This window comes from Anolis sagrei, chromosome 1, assembly GCF_037176765.1.
Source record: "Anolis sagrei isolate rAnoSag1 chromosome 1, rAnoSag1.mat, whole genome shotgun sequence".
Classification (NCBI taxonomy): domain Eukaryota; kingdom Metazoa; phylum Chordata; class Lepidosauria; order Squamata; family Dactyloidae; genus Anolis; species Anolis sagrei.
This window is the reverse complement of record NC_090021.1, coordinates 189,986,573-190,003,320: the sequence shown is the minus strand read 5'-3', so window position 1 is coordinate 190,003,320 and position 16,748 is coordinate 189,986,573. Positions and strand designations below refer to the sequence as shown.

General features: G+C 38.9%; 1 protein-coding gene across 1 annotated transcript in view; it reads left to right on the top strand.

Moving 5' to 3' along the window:
- Window positions 1–16,748, top strand: part of LOC132767826 (uncharacterized) — a 112,829-nt gene that overhangs the window by 28,133 nt on the left and 67,948 nt on the right. Inside the window, exons 16-18 of the mRNA XM_067471298.1 lie at window positions 487–616; window positions 1,855–1,948; window positions 4,556–4,707. Of these exons, the coding sequence (XP_067327399.1) occupies window positions 487–616; window positions 1,855–1,948; window positions 4,556–4,707 (376 nt within the window). The remainder of the gene's footprint in view (window positions 1–486; window positions 617–1,854; window positions 1,949–4,555; window positions 4,708–16,748) is intronic.

Below are 16,748 nucleotides of genomic sequence, written 5' to 3'. Positions count from 1 at the left end.
GATGTGTCTGTCCATTTTTATCTACCTTGAGTGGGGTAGGAACTAAGGATGTATTTCCAAAATACGAATATATACGTAGCAATGCATAGTGCAGGTAGCACAGCCTATATTACTGTGAAAAATCTTAAGGACACTTCTCTAAGTTGAGTGTGTTTGTGCAGATAGACATCCTGAGATTGAAAGAAATGTATTTTCTCTTGCCACATGTTGAAATAGAAAGCAATGTTGGCAGTTTCTATCACTGTTTTTTTAAAGTATACCCTGCTCTTTCACCTGTTGCCAAGTAAAATTGTTACATTAAATAGAAGATAAATTATGTTTTGGTCACTTTTTTTGCGAAAGAGTTGCTTTGGTTTTTTTTGTTGAATGAGTGCTACAATGTTTGCTTTATTATTGGAGTTGTCCTGTTTTTGCTCTCAATAAGGTTTGCTCTCAATAAGCTTTGAATGATTTTATACTTACACTCATGCTTTTGCTCATTCTTAGTATATGCAATTATTAAGTACAGAAATGTTGCATCTGCTGTATATGCCAAGAAGAGACTACGTGATGTAGAATATCCTCTTGGGAATCAGCTGCATATTACTTACATTGAAGACAAAATACATGGAACAGAGTAAGTACTAAATCATACCAATGTCAAATACGGTGGTGCTGATTAACTTAAGAATCACAAGACATACTTTTTTCTTTTTTAGAAAATTGTGTGCAAATAAGTCAAGAAAACATGAAAGATATTAATTACTTTGCAAATGGTTAATATCTGGAATAAAATGGATATTTTCCTTAAAAAGAAAGAAATACAAAATGGCTCCCTTATCCATAAATTTCGTATGCATGGTTTCACTTACCCACACTCCAAAAAATATTCCCTCTTGGAAAAGTTTGTAGGCTTCTCTAGATCCTGCAGTTTAATTCCAGAATATTCTTCCAATTCTAGTATAGTCAAACTATACTTCACTATTGTCCATAGTTTCAGGAATGGGGTCTTTAAATGTATCCTTGGTGGATACAGGGGTTGTACTTTACACTCAGAAGGATTTGAGTCAGTTTTTGATCCTTCAAATCTCTACCATATGCAAGTATAAGAAATTTGTAAGGCATTATCTTTTTAATTTGCTAAAGCAGGGCTTTTTAAGCCACGAGTCCTGGCCCAAAATGGGGTCTCCTTTGCTCAGTGTTGGGATCCTGAAAAAGAGTTCTGATTGTCACCTAGTGGCTGTTGCAGACATTTACATGTATCTGTTTTACAGTGTTTACACTGGACTCTACAGAAGATGCTTTAGCTGTCCTTCCTAAAAAGGAAAATCTGTCTCTTTAGGGAGCCTTGCAATTATTGGTTAATCAATAAATGTTTGCTTTTTAAACCTGTTTTGTATACCCGGGGTTACATGAATAAATTCTCAGACAGAAAGAGGTTGCAAGTGGAAGAATTTAAGAAGCTCTGAAAGAAAGTGGAATATTGAATATTCCAAGTAACATAGCATGAGAAATTTATTCAACATGTCTGACAAAACATGGGGAAAGATTTTTACAATGTCACTTGGTTCTTTTTAAACTAGAAAAGAAATAAGTGAAATTCTGAAAGTTCTCTGTTCATAACTATGTAATCATAAACTAGCACTGCAACCAAAGTTAGGCTCTTTTTAAACCCCTTTTTGTAGGCGAGAGTTGAATATAATATGTGCTTAACTGATATGAAAGGAACTTACTAAGCACTTGAGTGCATCAGGGATCTAATTAATATTGAATATTACCCATGAATGTTGAGCTTCTCTATATAACTATAATTAAACAATGTTAGGATTTTGAAAAGTATGCATTTGTTTTAGAAATATCTTAATGTGCCTTCAGACTCCTCCAAGAAATGGCAACACAGCTGGTGACTGCACGTCTGCCTTCGTTGATATGGGATAATAATTGGGCTCCTCAGCTTCTGAAGTCCGCTGTAAGTACTTTTCTCAGCTTCTAAATAACTAAATTGCTGCTACATGTGTTAGCATTATTTATGTCTTTTAAAAAACAGCATGCCATTTTTTGTATTAATTGTGTTGGTTGACTGTATTTGCCATAAGAAAATGGTTTGGTTGGCTGGCGTGTTTTCATTGGGAAACCTAATTGTTATGTTGAATTTCACTCATCCTTGGTTTATTCACTTTTCTCATATCCTCTTTTGGCACTTTCATTGGAATAGTAAAGGACTATAGGTAACATAACGTGGCTATGAAGTATGTAGTAGAAAAGCTGGGGCCTTGTGTAACCTTCCTGTTTGCCCTGTGAAAGCCACCCATGAGGTGCCTAGAGAAGGAACGTGGCCCTTCGGAGTAAGATGATCTTGTGTGAACAGACAAGGAAAGAGGCTGAACAGGGAAGGCCAGTTTTAATAGTCTGATCATATGCATGTAAATCTACTTGCTGTTATGGACATTCATAGGGCCACAGTTTCCCGTGCGCAACCTGTTTCTGAGTTCAAAGATTTGTGAGTTACCTTATATACTCATGTATAAGTCTAGAAATTTTAGTCAACCCCCCCCCCCCCAAATGGGTCAACTTATCCACAGGTTAGTGTGAGTACTGTACCTTCACTCTTATTTTTAAAAGGAATTATCCTTTCTCTGAGTAAAAGGATAAAAGGCGAGAGCTTAGTCTGTCACTGGAAGAATAGAAAAGATGCTCCGATTCCCTCTACTCTCTCTGCCATTATGCTGCTTGTGGCCTTTTTGAATGCCTGAGTGGAGAAATCACAGTGGTGCCCATGGGTGGGTCAGGGAACATTGCTACTTTCCTCTTTCGGTAGAACGATTCTCAATTTTTGCATGGGTTATTTCACAATCTAGATTTTGGAGCTGCCAAACCTGCCCTCGATGTATAGCTGCAAATATATGATAAATGTGATGTAGTATTCCCTGATGAGAAGCAGGATAAAGGTGTTTCAATAACAAAAATGAAGTAATAATCAAAAACTAAAACAGAAACTTTGATAGTCTAATCTCTCTAAAACCATTTACCAGAAAATAAATAAAACTACAGCTTTTTTGAGATCAAGGCAAAATGATAGATCAAGTGGTGTTGCAGTTCCTTTTAGAAAGCAAGTACAAACAAGAGGGTTCTCTGCAGGAAAATATTCAACCCATGTCTCAGTAGTAGTAGTAATATTATTTCTTATCCACCTCTTCTCGTGGAGGGTTACAGAATAATTAAAACACAATAACGTTGTAAAAAATACCAAAAACACACATATTAAAATGTATTTCATTAAAATTCATACTAAAATACACAAAACAGAGATTAAAATTCAGGTTTTAAAACTGCCTGGATAATCTTCAAGATTAGGGTGGGAAGATGGAACACAACTTACCGTATATACTCGAGTATAAGCCGACCCAAATATAAGCCGAGGCACCTAATTTTACCACAGAAAACTGGGGAAATGGATTGACTCGAATATAAGCCAAGGATGGGAAATGCAGCATTTACGGGTCAATTTCAAAATAAAAATATATACCAATAAAATGAAATTAATTGAGGCATCAGTTGGTTAAATGTTTTTGAATATTTACATAAAAATGTAATTCAACATAAGACTGCCCAACTCTGATTCAACCATTATTCTAACCTTCAGTCTAAATATGCTTACGCATTCCTCCAATAATAACAGAGTAAAATAATAATAGTAATAATAATAGAGTAAAATAATAAATGTAACAATAACAATAATAAATAGAGTACAATAATAAATGTAATAACAACAATAATAAAGTAAAACAACAAAGTAAAATAATAAATAACCTTGACTCGAGTATAAGCCGGGGGAGACTTTTTCAGCCTAAAAAAAGGACTGACAAACTAGGCTTATACTCGAGTATATACAGTACTTGGACTCCAAAAAGAGTTTGTGAACAATTGTGTGGGTCTGTGAGTGCTTTAATTGGGCCTGAAGGTGGGCAGAGAGCTCCAGCTGCCTTTTTGTTTGTGCAAAATGGGGGGGGGGGGTGTATGACTGTCAGAGGAGAACTCTGTTTCCAAGGCTCAGGAGATTTCCCTTTTCTGGGCTGTTTTTTGGGAGCTGTGTTAGCTCAGTGGAGTTAAATTTCGCTTATTATATTGGTTTTGCATTTTATGTATTTTATTTTCTGGTTTTGTTATGTTTTTGTGTTATATTGTGTTACTGTACTGTTGGGTGTGGCATCATGTAAGTTACACCAAGTCCCCCTGGGGGAAATGGAGCGGGGTATAAATAAAGTTTTATTATATTATTATTATTATTATTATTAATTTTGTATCATCAAGCATTAATTTGATTATTTTTGTTGCTATTTTTATTTTTCGGGCTGAGATAAGATAAGTCTTCAAATCCCCAAGTACTGAATTTAAAAACCAATTTGGAACAATCTGAGAATTATTTTTAAAAAACTGTTATATTCTAGAGATGTGAACATGATCCAATTGATAGCCAAGCAGCTGCAATTTTTTTATTGTTATTCCACAATTTAAAGCGGACTCCACACATGATTTAAACTGAAAGTGTTGGCTTTGGTTCCTGTCCCTTCTCTAGGAGTCTTCGATTCCTCCCCCTCGTATCCAAACAGATGCTGTGCTTCCATCATACAAAAAGAAAGCTCCCCCGGACTCTTCTATACGGGAAAAGCTTTTAATCATATTTGATCCCCGTCCCTTACCTCAAAATGTCTTGGACAATGTATTAAGGTAAGATCTGAATGACTGAAAAAGCAAACTGGCTAAACAGGAATGTTTGATGGGAACTCAGGCAGTAAATCATCCTATCTAGCTAAGCACTATAATGTCAGTTTATTTGGAAGAGAGAAAAATGGGTGATTGCTTTGGGACACTGCAGATATATTTAGACATTACAGGTGATTATGTTAATTTCATGTCTTGAAATGTTTTAGATCCTTCTCTCTCTTAGAGCAAGGAAGTCTGCCAACATTAATCAAAGTATTTTCAGTGTGAATAGCATGGCATACTGGAAATAGCATTCCTGGTTTCAGCTTTTTTTGGAGAGCAAAATCTTAACAGCTGAAAAATCAGATATTTAAAAGATTTACTAACATTAAGGTTTTCGGGGCATATAAACGCTTAATAGTAACTCTCCCATGTATTGCACATGCAATAAAACAGTATATGGTCCCATTTTATATCTTACTGTTGTATACTATTTGCTCTCTGTTATTTTGTTTCAGCCGGTTTGGAAATTTTATAGCCAGTCGCCTTATTCCTGGGAAAAATGAAGCTTATGCCATGTTTGCAGAGAGAGCAAGTGCCAGTGATGTCATAGCTACGCTACATGGGAAAACTGTGAATGATGTGAAGTTGAAGGTGACACTGTCTGATCTGCCCACAGAGGACTTTTCTAAACGCCAGCGGTTATTCTGACCAGCCAGGTAAGTACCTAGGCTTTGGTGCTGCAGTGCTTCTAGATCTTGTTATGTACTGTAGTTGCTTCAGAGATGTCCTTTCTCTTTGTTAACCTTTCAAGCTACTGAAATTTTCTCTTTCTCTCAGTTAATCTTCCATTGAACTACAGGAATTTAGTCCTTACCTCTAGGGCCTTGCAGTCTAAAAGCAGGCATAAGGCAAACAAAGATAGAAGCAACTTTGATGATGTTATAGAATGATTTCAGTTGTACATACTTACACATATGGGACTACAGTTATTTTTAAATGCTTAGTGGAAAAAAATAGTTATGAGGTGGGACTGGAAAGAACATTGTGTCATAGAAAATAAGAATTATGTTTTGCAGGTTCACAATGTTGATATGACACTATAGCAGTGATTATTTCAAGAAGAATAAGGCTTTTCAAGCAGAGGGTGGGTCCCACAGACTGTTGGGGGCAGACTATAGTTTGAAAGAAACATGAACAAATTCCTATGCACACTACAGATGTTATTTGTAGTGCAAAATAATAATAATAAATCAGTAAAGTATTTAAAATGAAGAAGAATTTTAACCAACATAATCTATCAGTATTTCAGTGGGAAGTGTGGCCTGCTTTTGGCTGATGAGATAGTCAAGTTAATTAGGACTGTTGATATTGTTGTGTGCCTTCAGATCATTTCAGATGTAAGTCTAAAATTTAGGGTGGGGATACATAAATGATCTTAGAGGACCACATCTGGTCTGTGGGCTTGAGTTTGGGGGAGCTTGGAATAAGGCGTGACAAAATAAGAGATATAGCTATGAGTGTGTATTATTATTTCACTGAACCACAAATAATTTTGGGATCAGTGCGGTTTCATTGCTAAGCTTCTATACTGTGGTGGAAAATCCTTAATTGTTTATGAAGCTTAATGGAATAATTGGAGCAATCGTTTCAACTGTATCAGTGGTTTGTTGTGAGAATAATGGTATGCTCAACGTATTGAGCTCCTTGGAGAAAAAGTAGAATGAAATGTATTTCAAATTGAAATAATTTACATTGTATTCTGTGGGCTTTGGCCTTGAAATGTATATAATTCTGCTGCCAAAGACAAAGGCGTTGGTGACTTTGAGGAGAAAAGGGATGAAATTGTGGTTTTCACCTTGGTTTGTTATTATGGTTTGGATGTTAAATAGGGGACTGTGGTTTTGCCATGACACATTTTCATCATAAACGGTGGTTAGCTGGTATGTGTAAATCTGGAATTCTTTTGTATATGTGACTTCCAAATCTCATTTTAATCTAAATATTTTTTATAATATAAATATAATTTTTACAAGTAATGTTTAGAATTTTACAATGCTGTTGATTTTGATTTATGAATGTGTTGGTAATTCAAGAAATCCTTTTTGAGAAAAGAAAAATTTTAGTGTTAACTTCTCTTCCACATTATTGTTGAATACCGTGAGAAACCATTTGTCACACGTTTGAGTAAGGTTATGTTGCAAATGTATAAAATGTATAAAATATACCAACATGACTGGCATATCAACAGAATTACTTTGGCATTTATAGTCAACTCAACATAATTTTGAATATTCTCTAATAATTCAGCATAATTCAGCCTTACTTTCTCTGGAAACTGCCCTGAGTCCCCTCAGGGAGATAGAGCGGGTTATAAATAAAGTATTATTATTATCAACATTGTTATGAATGGTTTCAGAGATACGTGCAAAGCTTACAATTTTTCTAAGGGCTTCTGAAAAGAATCTGAAGACCTTGCACCTTCCAGAAGCTTTGGAAAACATGGCACTGAAGATATCAAGGCTTCAACTGAAAGAAGTCAAGACATATTTGCACTGCAGTGATGCCTCTAGAAGCAAGATTGTGAATTTTTGCAAGACTTACAATGAAGGAAGCTAAAACTCCTTTCAACGAGACAATACTTCTGCAAAAGATCTCTTCTGGCAACCAGTCTCCTTTCAACTGCCTCAAATCCCAATTCTGTAGGAAACTTGCTTTGGAATTGGAAACTTGGCAATTTTGCAGTGTTTTATATATAATTGTTATGTGCCTTCAAGTTGTTTCCAGTTTATGACCACTCTAAGGCCTGCCAGAGGGTTTTCTAAGAAACATTTATCCAGAGAAGGTTTGCCTTTGTGCTGAAGATGTTTTCATGAGTGAGCAAGGATTCATACCTTGCCCTCCACCTTCTTAGTCCAGAGCACAAAACATTACATCCCACCTACTATTGGATAATCCAGGCCTCTCCCTCTCCCTTTTAAGTCATGATTGACTGCAACTCATCACATGAACACCTTTATTCCCACCCCTCCCCCCCCCCCCCCCCCCCCCCACTCTCATAACTCAAATTTGCATCAGTTGAGGGGGTGGAAAGTTGTAGGTAGAGAGATAACTTAGGGCATTTTAAAAGCAGTTGAGGAAGTGGGATGAAAGAGGATTAATCACATTAATCTGTGCTAATTCAAGGTAGTTGAGTATGTGTGTGTGTGTGGGTATGTTTGTGTGTATAATTTCACAAAGCTGGATGAGACCACTAGAGACCACTGGATGAGACCATCCAGCCCAATCCCTTTCTGCCAGTTCAACCCCATTCTGACACTGGTTGGCTGTTTCGCTGTATGTCTGATCCTGGGAACAACATGAGGCTAGTGAAGGGCCTGGGCTTCTCTTTGTTCATTGGCCTATCCTCTGCTTGCCTTTCATGGGCCACATAGAAGCCCTTTGCATGTTACGATTATACCAGGCCATATTTTGTGCAGGCCTGGTATAATCAGAGATTTGAATTCCTTTAACATCTTAACCAAAGATGAGAAGAAAGAAGGAATCCTTGTGTAGACCTTGTTCTAAAGAAATATCTAGAGTGTGCTTTTTCCCAAGAAATTCCTATTGCAAAACTCCACTGAACGAATAGTGATTCCACAAGAGAAGTTTGCAACAGGGATTCCTTGTGGTACTAGATGCCTTTTTCCCACTCAAGGTGGAGTGGGTGGACTCTACCAGAGAACTGCATTTTCAGGTCAAAAGCCAATGGACAACCCTCCCTCCAAGCCAACACCCACTGCCTTGGGCTCAGAGAGAGAGAAGAAGAGGAACGCACAGCCCACGCCAGTCCCAAGCCCAGAAGCCAATTAAAGGTCCTCCATCTATCTAAACTGCCCCTGCCCTGGCCTTGGAGGGACAGAGAAAGTGGCAGTTTCTGATAGACTTAATTCACTCTCCCAGTGCCATGCCTTTTCTTTTTTGTCTTATATCTTTTTAGGTTGCATGCTTGAGGGAAGGGGTGTTTTTTTTTTCCTTGGTCTTTTTTCTTGTAGAGCATATACAGTTCTCTTATAAACCATGTACGATGGTGCTGCTATAAAAATAGGTGATGATGATGATGATAGTGATGATGATAGAGCTGATAGAGGGAGCTCATCCGCCTCTCCCCGAATTCGAACCTGCGACCTGTCGGTCTTCAGTCCTGCCGGCACAGGGGTTTAACCCATTACTGGGTTAAGCTACTGGGTGCAATTATACTTCTCATAATGAATTAAGCTTGACTTACAAGCTTAATTAATTCTGTTACTGAGCTCTTAACTAAAATTGCTCTTATCTCAAAGCAATTTCCCCCATCAATCAGTTCCACTCCACACACCCCACCCCACCCCAGAACCAATACAATTTCCCCCTTTGTCCTGCCCTTAAAATAGATCCTGGTTTGGGGTGGCATTTCTAAACATATTTTCTTGTCTCCAGGATACTGTTAGAACTGATTGGTATTGCCGTTGAATACAATACTATTGACTCATAAATTCACCACCACCTGCATCCCTCCCTCTTTTCCCGTCAAAGGCTGGTACTTGATGGAGGACAAGCTAGAGGCCTCACTACGGCACCTGGTGGAGGAGGAGGTCTCATGGGGCTTTGCACAGCTCTTCTTCATCAGCCACTTCACCGAAGGCCACGAGCTATGTTTGTTCCGCCTCAGCTGCACTCCTGGGATTCACCTGGCCCTTGAGTTGGTGGTTTCAAGGCAGGCACCAGCATCCGGTGGTGCTTAGCCATGCTGAGGAGACCGGGGCAGGTGAAGAGTAGCAAGGAGGCTATCCCATCCCCTGCAGAAAGGAGTCAAGCATCAAGTCACTAATGCATGCCAGATGGTGGCTCAAGTGACTGTGCTTGAGTTCTTTTGCCTAAGCCTCGGCGGGGGAAACTATATTTTTTCAGTTTTTGCATCTCTTAAAATTACTTTCCCTTTTCTTGTTCTTTTTTAGATATGTTAATAACATGTCTCTGCTCAGTGTATTTGTAAATAAATATTTCTGAAATTGTATTTTGTTCTTCTACAGAACAGAGTTCCTTCAAGATTGTTCAGTATTTTGCAGTTTTTTCCATTCCACCAAGAATTGTATCAGGGCCATTTAGTACTTTGTGCTGTTTTTCTGCAGAACAGAAAACATCAACAAAACAGCTCTGTCTGCTGAAGACCGAAAAGCCTTTTTCAATATATGGAGATAAGAAGACTATACCTTGTGTAGCTTCAAGAACTTGCAGTACATTACCATCTGTGATTCTCCACTGAATCCTTATTTTCACAAAATTTGGTTATAATGATTACTGTGAACCATTCACCATTCTTTGTTATAATAACTGATGATCTGACATTTTGATGGAAAATTATAACATTATTTGAAGATATTAATGGCACTGTTGGTGGTTCAGATTGCTATCTAAAATAAATGGAGAGGCAGATTTCTTATGCAAGGAGTACAAATTCATGATATTCCAGTAATCTGAGAAGGAGCACAATGTTGGAAACCATTGCTTCCACGTGACAAACTTTTGACATAGTTAAATGTCTCTAAAAAGATGTATTTCTATTCTTTACAGCAATAAGAGCCATTGAGTGGTTATAGGGTGTTGGGCCACCTTCCCTGCATTGCATTTTTACATAATTCTAATTTATACAAATGACTGTAATAAAGGATTTTACATGTATGTAAAACAGATTTAACAAGGTTTTATTACAGATGAGCAAGTGCCGATTGATATTTTATGGGAGCAAGAGTGCTGTAAGTTTTTATTGTGGCATTTATTTATTTATTTATTTATTTACAGCATTTGTATACCACTTTTCTCACTCCTGGGGGGACTCAAAGCGGTTTGGCATGTCTGGATGGCTCATCTGGAAATATTGCTGAAAGAAAAACATACAGAATTGCTATCATAATGTCTGCACTGTACTTTTGAACAGATTTTGCTCATTTATTAAGAGGAACTTATCTGCATATTTTCTCTCCACAGCCATTCTTTCTGGGGATATTGCAGTTGCTTGCTTTTACAAAGCAAAATATGTTTTTCATTTGATCCCATATGATAGGGTTAGTGCCTATATCTAACAACATTAAGGACTCTTTAGAGTCAGAGTAGTGAATGTCGAGATCATAACTTCTGGCTATTTTTGCTAGTACAGTAGAGTTCCGGTTATCCGAGTGCCGTTCATCCGACACTCCATGCTAACCGACGCTATCATGTGACTGATCAGAAAAATTGCACCCTTTGATATGTGCTCATGAGAGCAGCTTTCTTTCCCATGCTGGAAGAGAAGGGGGAGGAAAGCGCATTTCCAAAGAGAAGGGAGGGAAGGGGGGGGGTGAATCAAAAGAGAAAGGGGTGGGAGGGAAAAAAGGGAGGGAGGAGCGGAGAAGGAAACACGATGGCCCTCCTCTCTGTGTGTTCTTAGTTCATGCAGAGCCTTGCTGTCCTGCTTTGGAGACTTATCTCCAACCCAGCCTTGTTTCCAGATTGAGATGGGGAAAGGGCTCATGGCTTGATGGAAGGAAAGGCCTTGGTGGGCAGAGGATCCCCCCTTTCTTCCTGCACACACACATTGCTCCAGATACCTCCTTTCCCTCCTTCCCCCTCTCTTTTCTCCCTTCCTTTTCCTCCCCCAGGAGCACTCTCTTCTTCCTCCTCCTCCTCCCATCTTTTACCTCTGACAGCTTTGCAGCAACTTGCACTTCGGGTCTTCTCCTCCTCTTCTAACCCAACCCCCAACCCCCCCTCGTTTAAGAGCCTATCCAGTCCATCCCCATTCTGCTAGGCTGGAAGGTACAAGCCAAGCCCTCCCAACAGAAAGCAACCCGGTTCCAGGTGAGATTCTGGAGACAGTTGACCAATATCAGTGTTTAGCAGACTTTGGTTTTCCGGTGTTGCCATTCCTCTATACTCAATATGGGATTCTAGAGACTGTTCATCTACAGTATATGAGTGTGTTCCCAACTCTGATATTCCAGGTGTTTTGGATTTCAAACATGATGTTTGGTGCTTCATTGGTAAAATCATAACGTAATAGGCTTTTCCTTAATCCCTTCTTATTATCCAACTTTTTGCTTATCCAACATTCTGCCGGCCCGTTTATGTTGGATAAGTGAGACTCTACTGTAATAATAGGACTCAAATGCCAACAATATATAGAACCCCTGTTCTAGTGCCATTAAGTAAATAGATGTCACTGCAATTGACCATTAGCTCCTTTCTGATTGCTATAGAAATAGTCCAGCCCAGAATTTTATCATATTTCAGTTTTGCATTTTTATTCTCTCCAATCTTGCTCCCTACTTTTCTTTCATTCTCTTCCTGCTTTCAGTTCTTTTGTGTTTTCTTGCCTGTTAACTATTTTCCAAGTTGTCCTGAGGTCTTTGGTACAATTGTTCTTTAGGACATGGCTTATTTTGGGGGCAAATTTCCTCCAAAATTGTGGCTTTTTTAAAGTAAAAGAGCCGTTTCTGTACTAGAGAAGCCCAATTACCATGACTAGAGTCCATGTCTTGTATTATTACTGACATTCTAATGATTTTGGTCTGATAAATGGAGCAGTAACAAAAAAACCCCAAAAAGACACCCACCCCCCACCCCCCCAAATTGGAGAGCTATCAGATTGAAGAGAGTAGAAAAATGTAGGAGAGGTCTAGCTTTAACTAGTTTATTAAGGCTAACTGTATAGTTGCTAGTCTAGATTATTACCCAGTCTTAAAGTGTTCCTTTTTCCAAGGTAGCTGAGAGCTGTGTGATAATAATTGCTCTGTTCACCTCTGCATGATTTCCAATAACAACTGAACTTTTGTAATCCTCAGGTGGTCCAACAAATAGCAAGGAGGTCTCTTAAAGTCCTCACAGAACCAATTTGTTGATAGTTTTGGTCAACCACAACCTGAATCCAACCCTTGTATTATTTGTCCCTTTTATTCTTTATTTTGAGGTCAGTCATTACCCTTGAGATCAGGGAACCCATCATTAATCTCTTCCTACTTCATTTCCTTCTTCCTCAAGAGATTCAGGGCCAACAGAAACAACTATGAGCACCACTACTGAAGAAGAAACACCCACAGGACTTCCTTTTCCACTGACATTTTGTTCTTTTGGATAAATGTAGCTACCACGTACAATGTAGCTGCAATCCAAGATAAGAACAGCTGCTCTGACCAAAAGGGTAGCCATGTAATAGATGCTCTAGTGGAGCTGGCCTAAACAAGCACCTTCCCTCAGGCCCAGCATTGCAGGTGGACCTCTCATGGCTGCAGGTGGTTGAAGAGCAGCAGCAAAAGTGTTTCACCTAAAAGATGTATGTGACTTTGGAGATACTTCTTGAACTTGCAACTTTTTATATTTGATACTGCCTATGGAGATGACACGGAAGTTCAGCAAATATAGAAGCAACAGCAAGGACTTCCACCAGGATTGCCAGATGGAATCCAAGATCTACAGGAACAGCTCTCTTAGCAGCTTCCAGTGACTTAATAACATCAGGAACAGCTCCTCTCCAAGAACGGTGGCTATGTTACACACGAATAAAAATAACACCTTTGCAGCTGTGGCACCACAACATGGACTCTCCTCCCACAGAGGTGCAACTGAAATGAAACGTTTTGACATCAGCTTGAACTATTTCTATTTGCCAAGCCATTTGAATTGGCTGCTTCATTGTTTTTATTGCTTTTGTTTTGCTGACTTCTTTTGGAGTTGTGGGTTGATATCTCATTGTATTAACCCTTGCTTCTTTACTATACCCTTGTATTTGTAAAAATCAAAAGTAGTTTTAAAATATTGTAACAAAAGAGATGGATAGCTTGGGGTGGGAGTGAGTCCTGCTCAATCTTCATATTTATCTTGGAAGTTTGCTCTCCCTCATACTTTGCTGTGGAGCACAGTACGTGAATTTGCCAACTGCCCCTTGAAGTCAGAAGGAGAGCCTTGGAGCCAATTCCCCCCCCCCCCCCATATGGGACCTCAAGAACCAGATACAGGTAAGCAGCCCATCCTTTTTGTTGCAGGGCCAATGCCTTCTCTCCTTCACTTGTAGTTCATTCATTATACATATTACTATGTGAAATATGCTCATACCAGTGACAAGTGTTGGACATCTGAAATGGATATTGTTACTGGTACCATCTCTCTCCACTGTCTGTATCATTGCGTAAATATCTTTTAAGAAAATAAAGCTCTTCAACTCTTCATATTGCCTAGTTTCCTGCCTTCATATTCTTAATAGACTAAAATGGATCGCCTCAGATTCGTGTCCTGGTTCTGATTGATCTATACAGCATAGCATTCATGATTCAATGTAGGAGTCTGTTACAAGATAATGAGGCTTCATGAAAATGTACACCTCAATGTAGAAGAAGTTGAATGGGTATGTTATCTAGATCTGAGAGCTAACAAATAAAAATTAATTTTAAGGAATTTATCAACGGATGTATACTCTATGTTGACACCATCAAACAGTTGCCCAAACAATTTCCCAGAGACTGTATAAACACCTAGTACAGCCATTCATCCCACAGAATTGTCAGTTTTTAGTTGGTGGATGGAGAGCTCATTAACTGTTCTACAATGAGTGAACACAATGCCATGGCATCTATGCATTTGCCTGTGCACGTGTGAGAGCTAGTATAATGTTGCTGGTACTTAGAAGTGTATAGGATCATGGAGGTATATGTATCTTATCTGTGACCAAGATCCTATATATATGACTAATATCAACTAGCTTAGCCTTTCATTATTGACTCTTGAGCCTTGGCCGGATGGGAGGAGCAGCATATTAATGAAATGATAAACCAGTATTGAGAATTGGGTGTTTATCTGACCTTGAGTTCACTTGTGTGGTGATTAATTAATCACAGCACCAAATTAAGAGGGAAGGGGATTGTATTTCTGTGCATCAGCATACTTGTTCATTGTCCAACAAATTGGAACTGTTTTGATACCAGCAAGATTTCAGCCAGGATTGAAAGCCCTATATAGTTTGGGTCCAGGTTACCTACAGGATCACCTTCTCCTGTACAGTCTGCCCCAGTCACTGAGGTCTTCTGGTAGACATCTACTTCAACCAGCCTGAACCCAATTGGTATCCATCACACAGAGGAACTTTTCATCAGCCTCCCGAAGACTGTGAAATGACCTGTCAGAAGAGTTTTGACAAGTAGAACACCTGTAGGAATTTGAGACTTAATTGAAGACTCATCTCTTCCAGCAGGCAAGCCTACTCGCTCAATTTTAAGTTGTGAATTTAATCTGTGTTTTATCAGAGGATTTTAACTTGTATTTCAAAACTGTGTATCTTGTATGTCTTTTAAGAGTGTTTTATCTCTTGTTTAATCATGTTGTATACTCCCTTGAGCCACAGGAAGAAGTGGGTAATACATTATTATTATTATTATTATTATTATTATTATTATTATTTCAGAATTTTTATTGGGATGAGGATTGATTGGGCCTTTTAACATATTTGAATGTGGATTTTAAAAAAACCTACCCCGATGCATTAATATTTAATTACTGATAAGTAATGAATGCTACCCTTGAACAGTATATTGCTTTTTAAAAAAATGTTTCAAGGTCTGTTCAAGGAATACCTGTTTACCTTGGATGATACTACACTCCGAAAATGTTGAGGAACATTGGAACAAACTGAAGACCTCCATCATCACAGCCTAAGAAGAAATATTGGATATCAAACCAAGAAACATCAAGATTGGTTTGACGAAAATGACAACGAGATCCAGCAGCTAATTGACAAGAAAAGGAAAGCCTTCCAAACATGGCAGAGAGACATCAACTGTGCTGCTAAGAAAAAGATCTACGCCAGTGCAAAAGCTGGGGTCTAAAGAAGGACAAGAGAACTCAAGAACATCTGGTGGACAAAGAAGACTGAAGAAATCCAACACCTGGCAGATATCCATGAAGCTCAGGGATTTTTTAAAGCCACAAAAGTCATCTATGGACTAAGAAACCATGGCATACAGCCGCTACGCCAGGTGTCCTCAAACATTCAAAACTGAGGGCCAGGTCACAGTCCCTCAAACTGTTGGAGGGCCAGATTATAATTTGAAAAAAAGCATGAATGAATTCCTATGCACACGGCACATATCTTATTTGTAGTGGGGAAAAAACACTTAAAACAATACAATAATTAAAACGAACAGTTTTAACAAATATAAACTTATTAGTATTTTAATGGGAAATGTGGGCCTGCTTTTGGCTGATGAGATAGGGTTATTGTTGTTGTTGTGTGCTTTCAAGTCGTTTCAGACTTAGGTTGACCCTGAGCGAGGGCTGGGTAAATGACCTTGGAGGGCCATATCCGGCCCTCGGGCCTTAGTTTGAGGACCCCTGCTATAGGTCGTCAGATGGAACCAAACTTCTGAAGGACAAAAAAATCAGTTGCACTACGTTGGAAAAAAAACACTACCAAAGCCTCCTGAATTGCAGCTCCAATGTGGCCGAAGAGGTTCTCTCAGAAATCCCGCAACAACAAACCAGGGATGCCTTGCAGCACTGCCTAGTTTGGATGAAGTCAGTAATGCCATCAGCCAACCAAAAAATAACAAAGCCAGCGGACCTGATGGGATCCTTGCTGAATAGTTCAAAGTGGGAGGACCTGAGCTGACATAACTCCACCAGCCCATTGAAAAAGTGTAGGTGACCAAGAAAATCCCAGATTTCAAGGATGCCACCATCATCATTTTTTTTTAAAGGAAATAACAGACTGCGAAAACTATTGAGGTATCTCCCTTCAAACCTCCGTTGGGAAAATTCTTGCAAGAATCCATGCAAACCGCCTTCTGCCTCTCTCAGACCTTCTCCTAGAATCCCAGAACAGCTTCTGGCCCTCCAGAGGAACAGTGCACATGATCCTCACTGCAAGACAGCTTCAGGAAAAATGCAGGGAACAATATCAACTTCTGTACATCACATTCATTGACCTTGCAAAGGCATTAGACACAGTGAATCGCAGTGCTCTCTGGGCCATCCTTCAAAAAATCGGGTGCTCTGACAAATTTGTGAACATCGTGAGGCTCCTC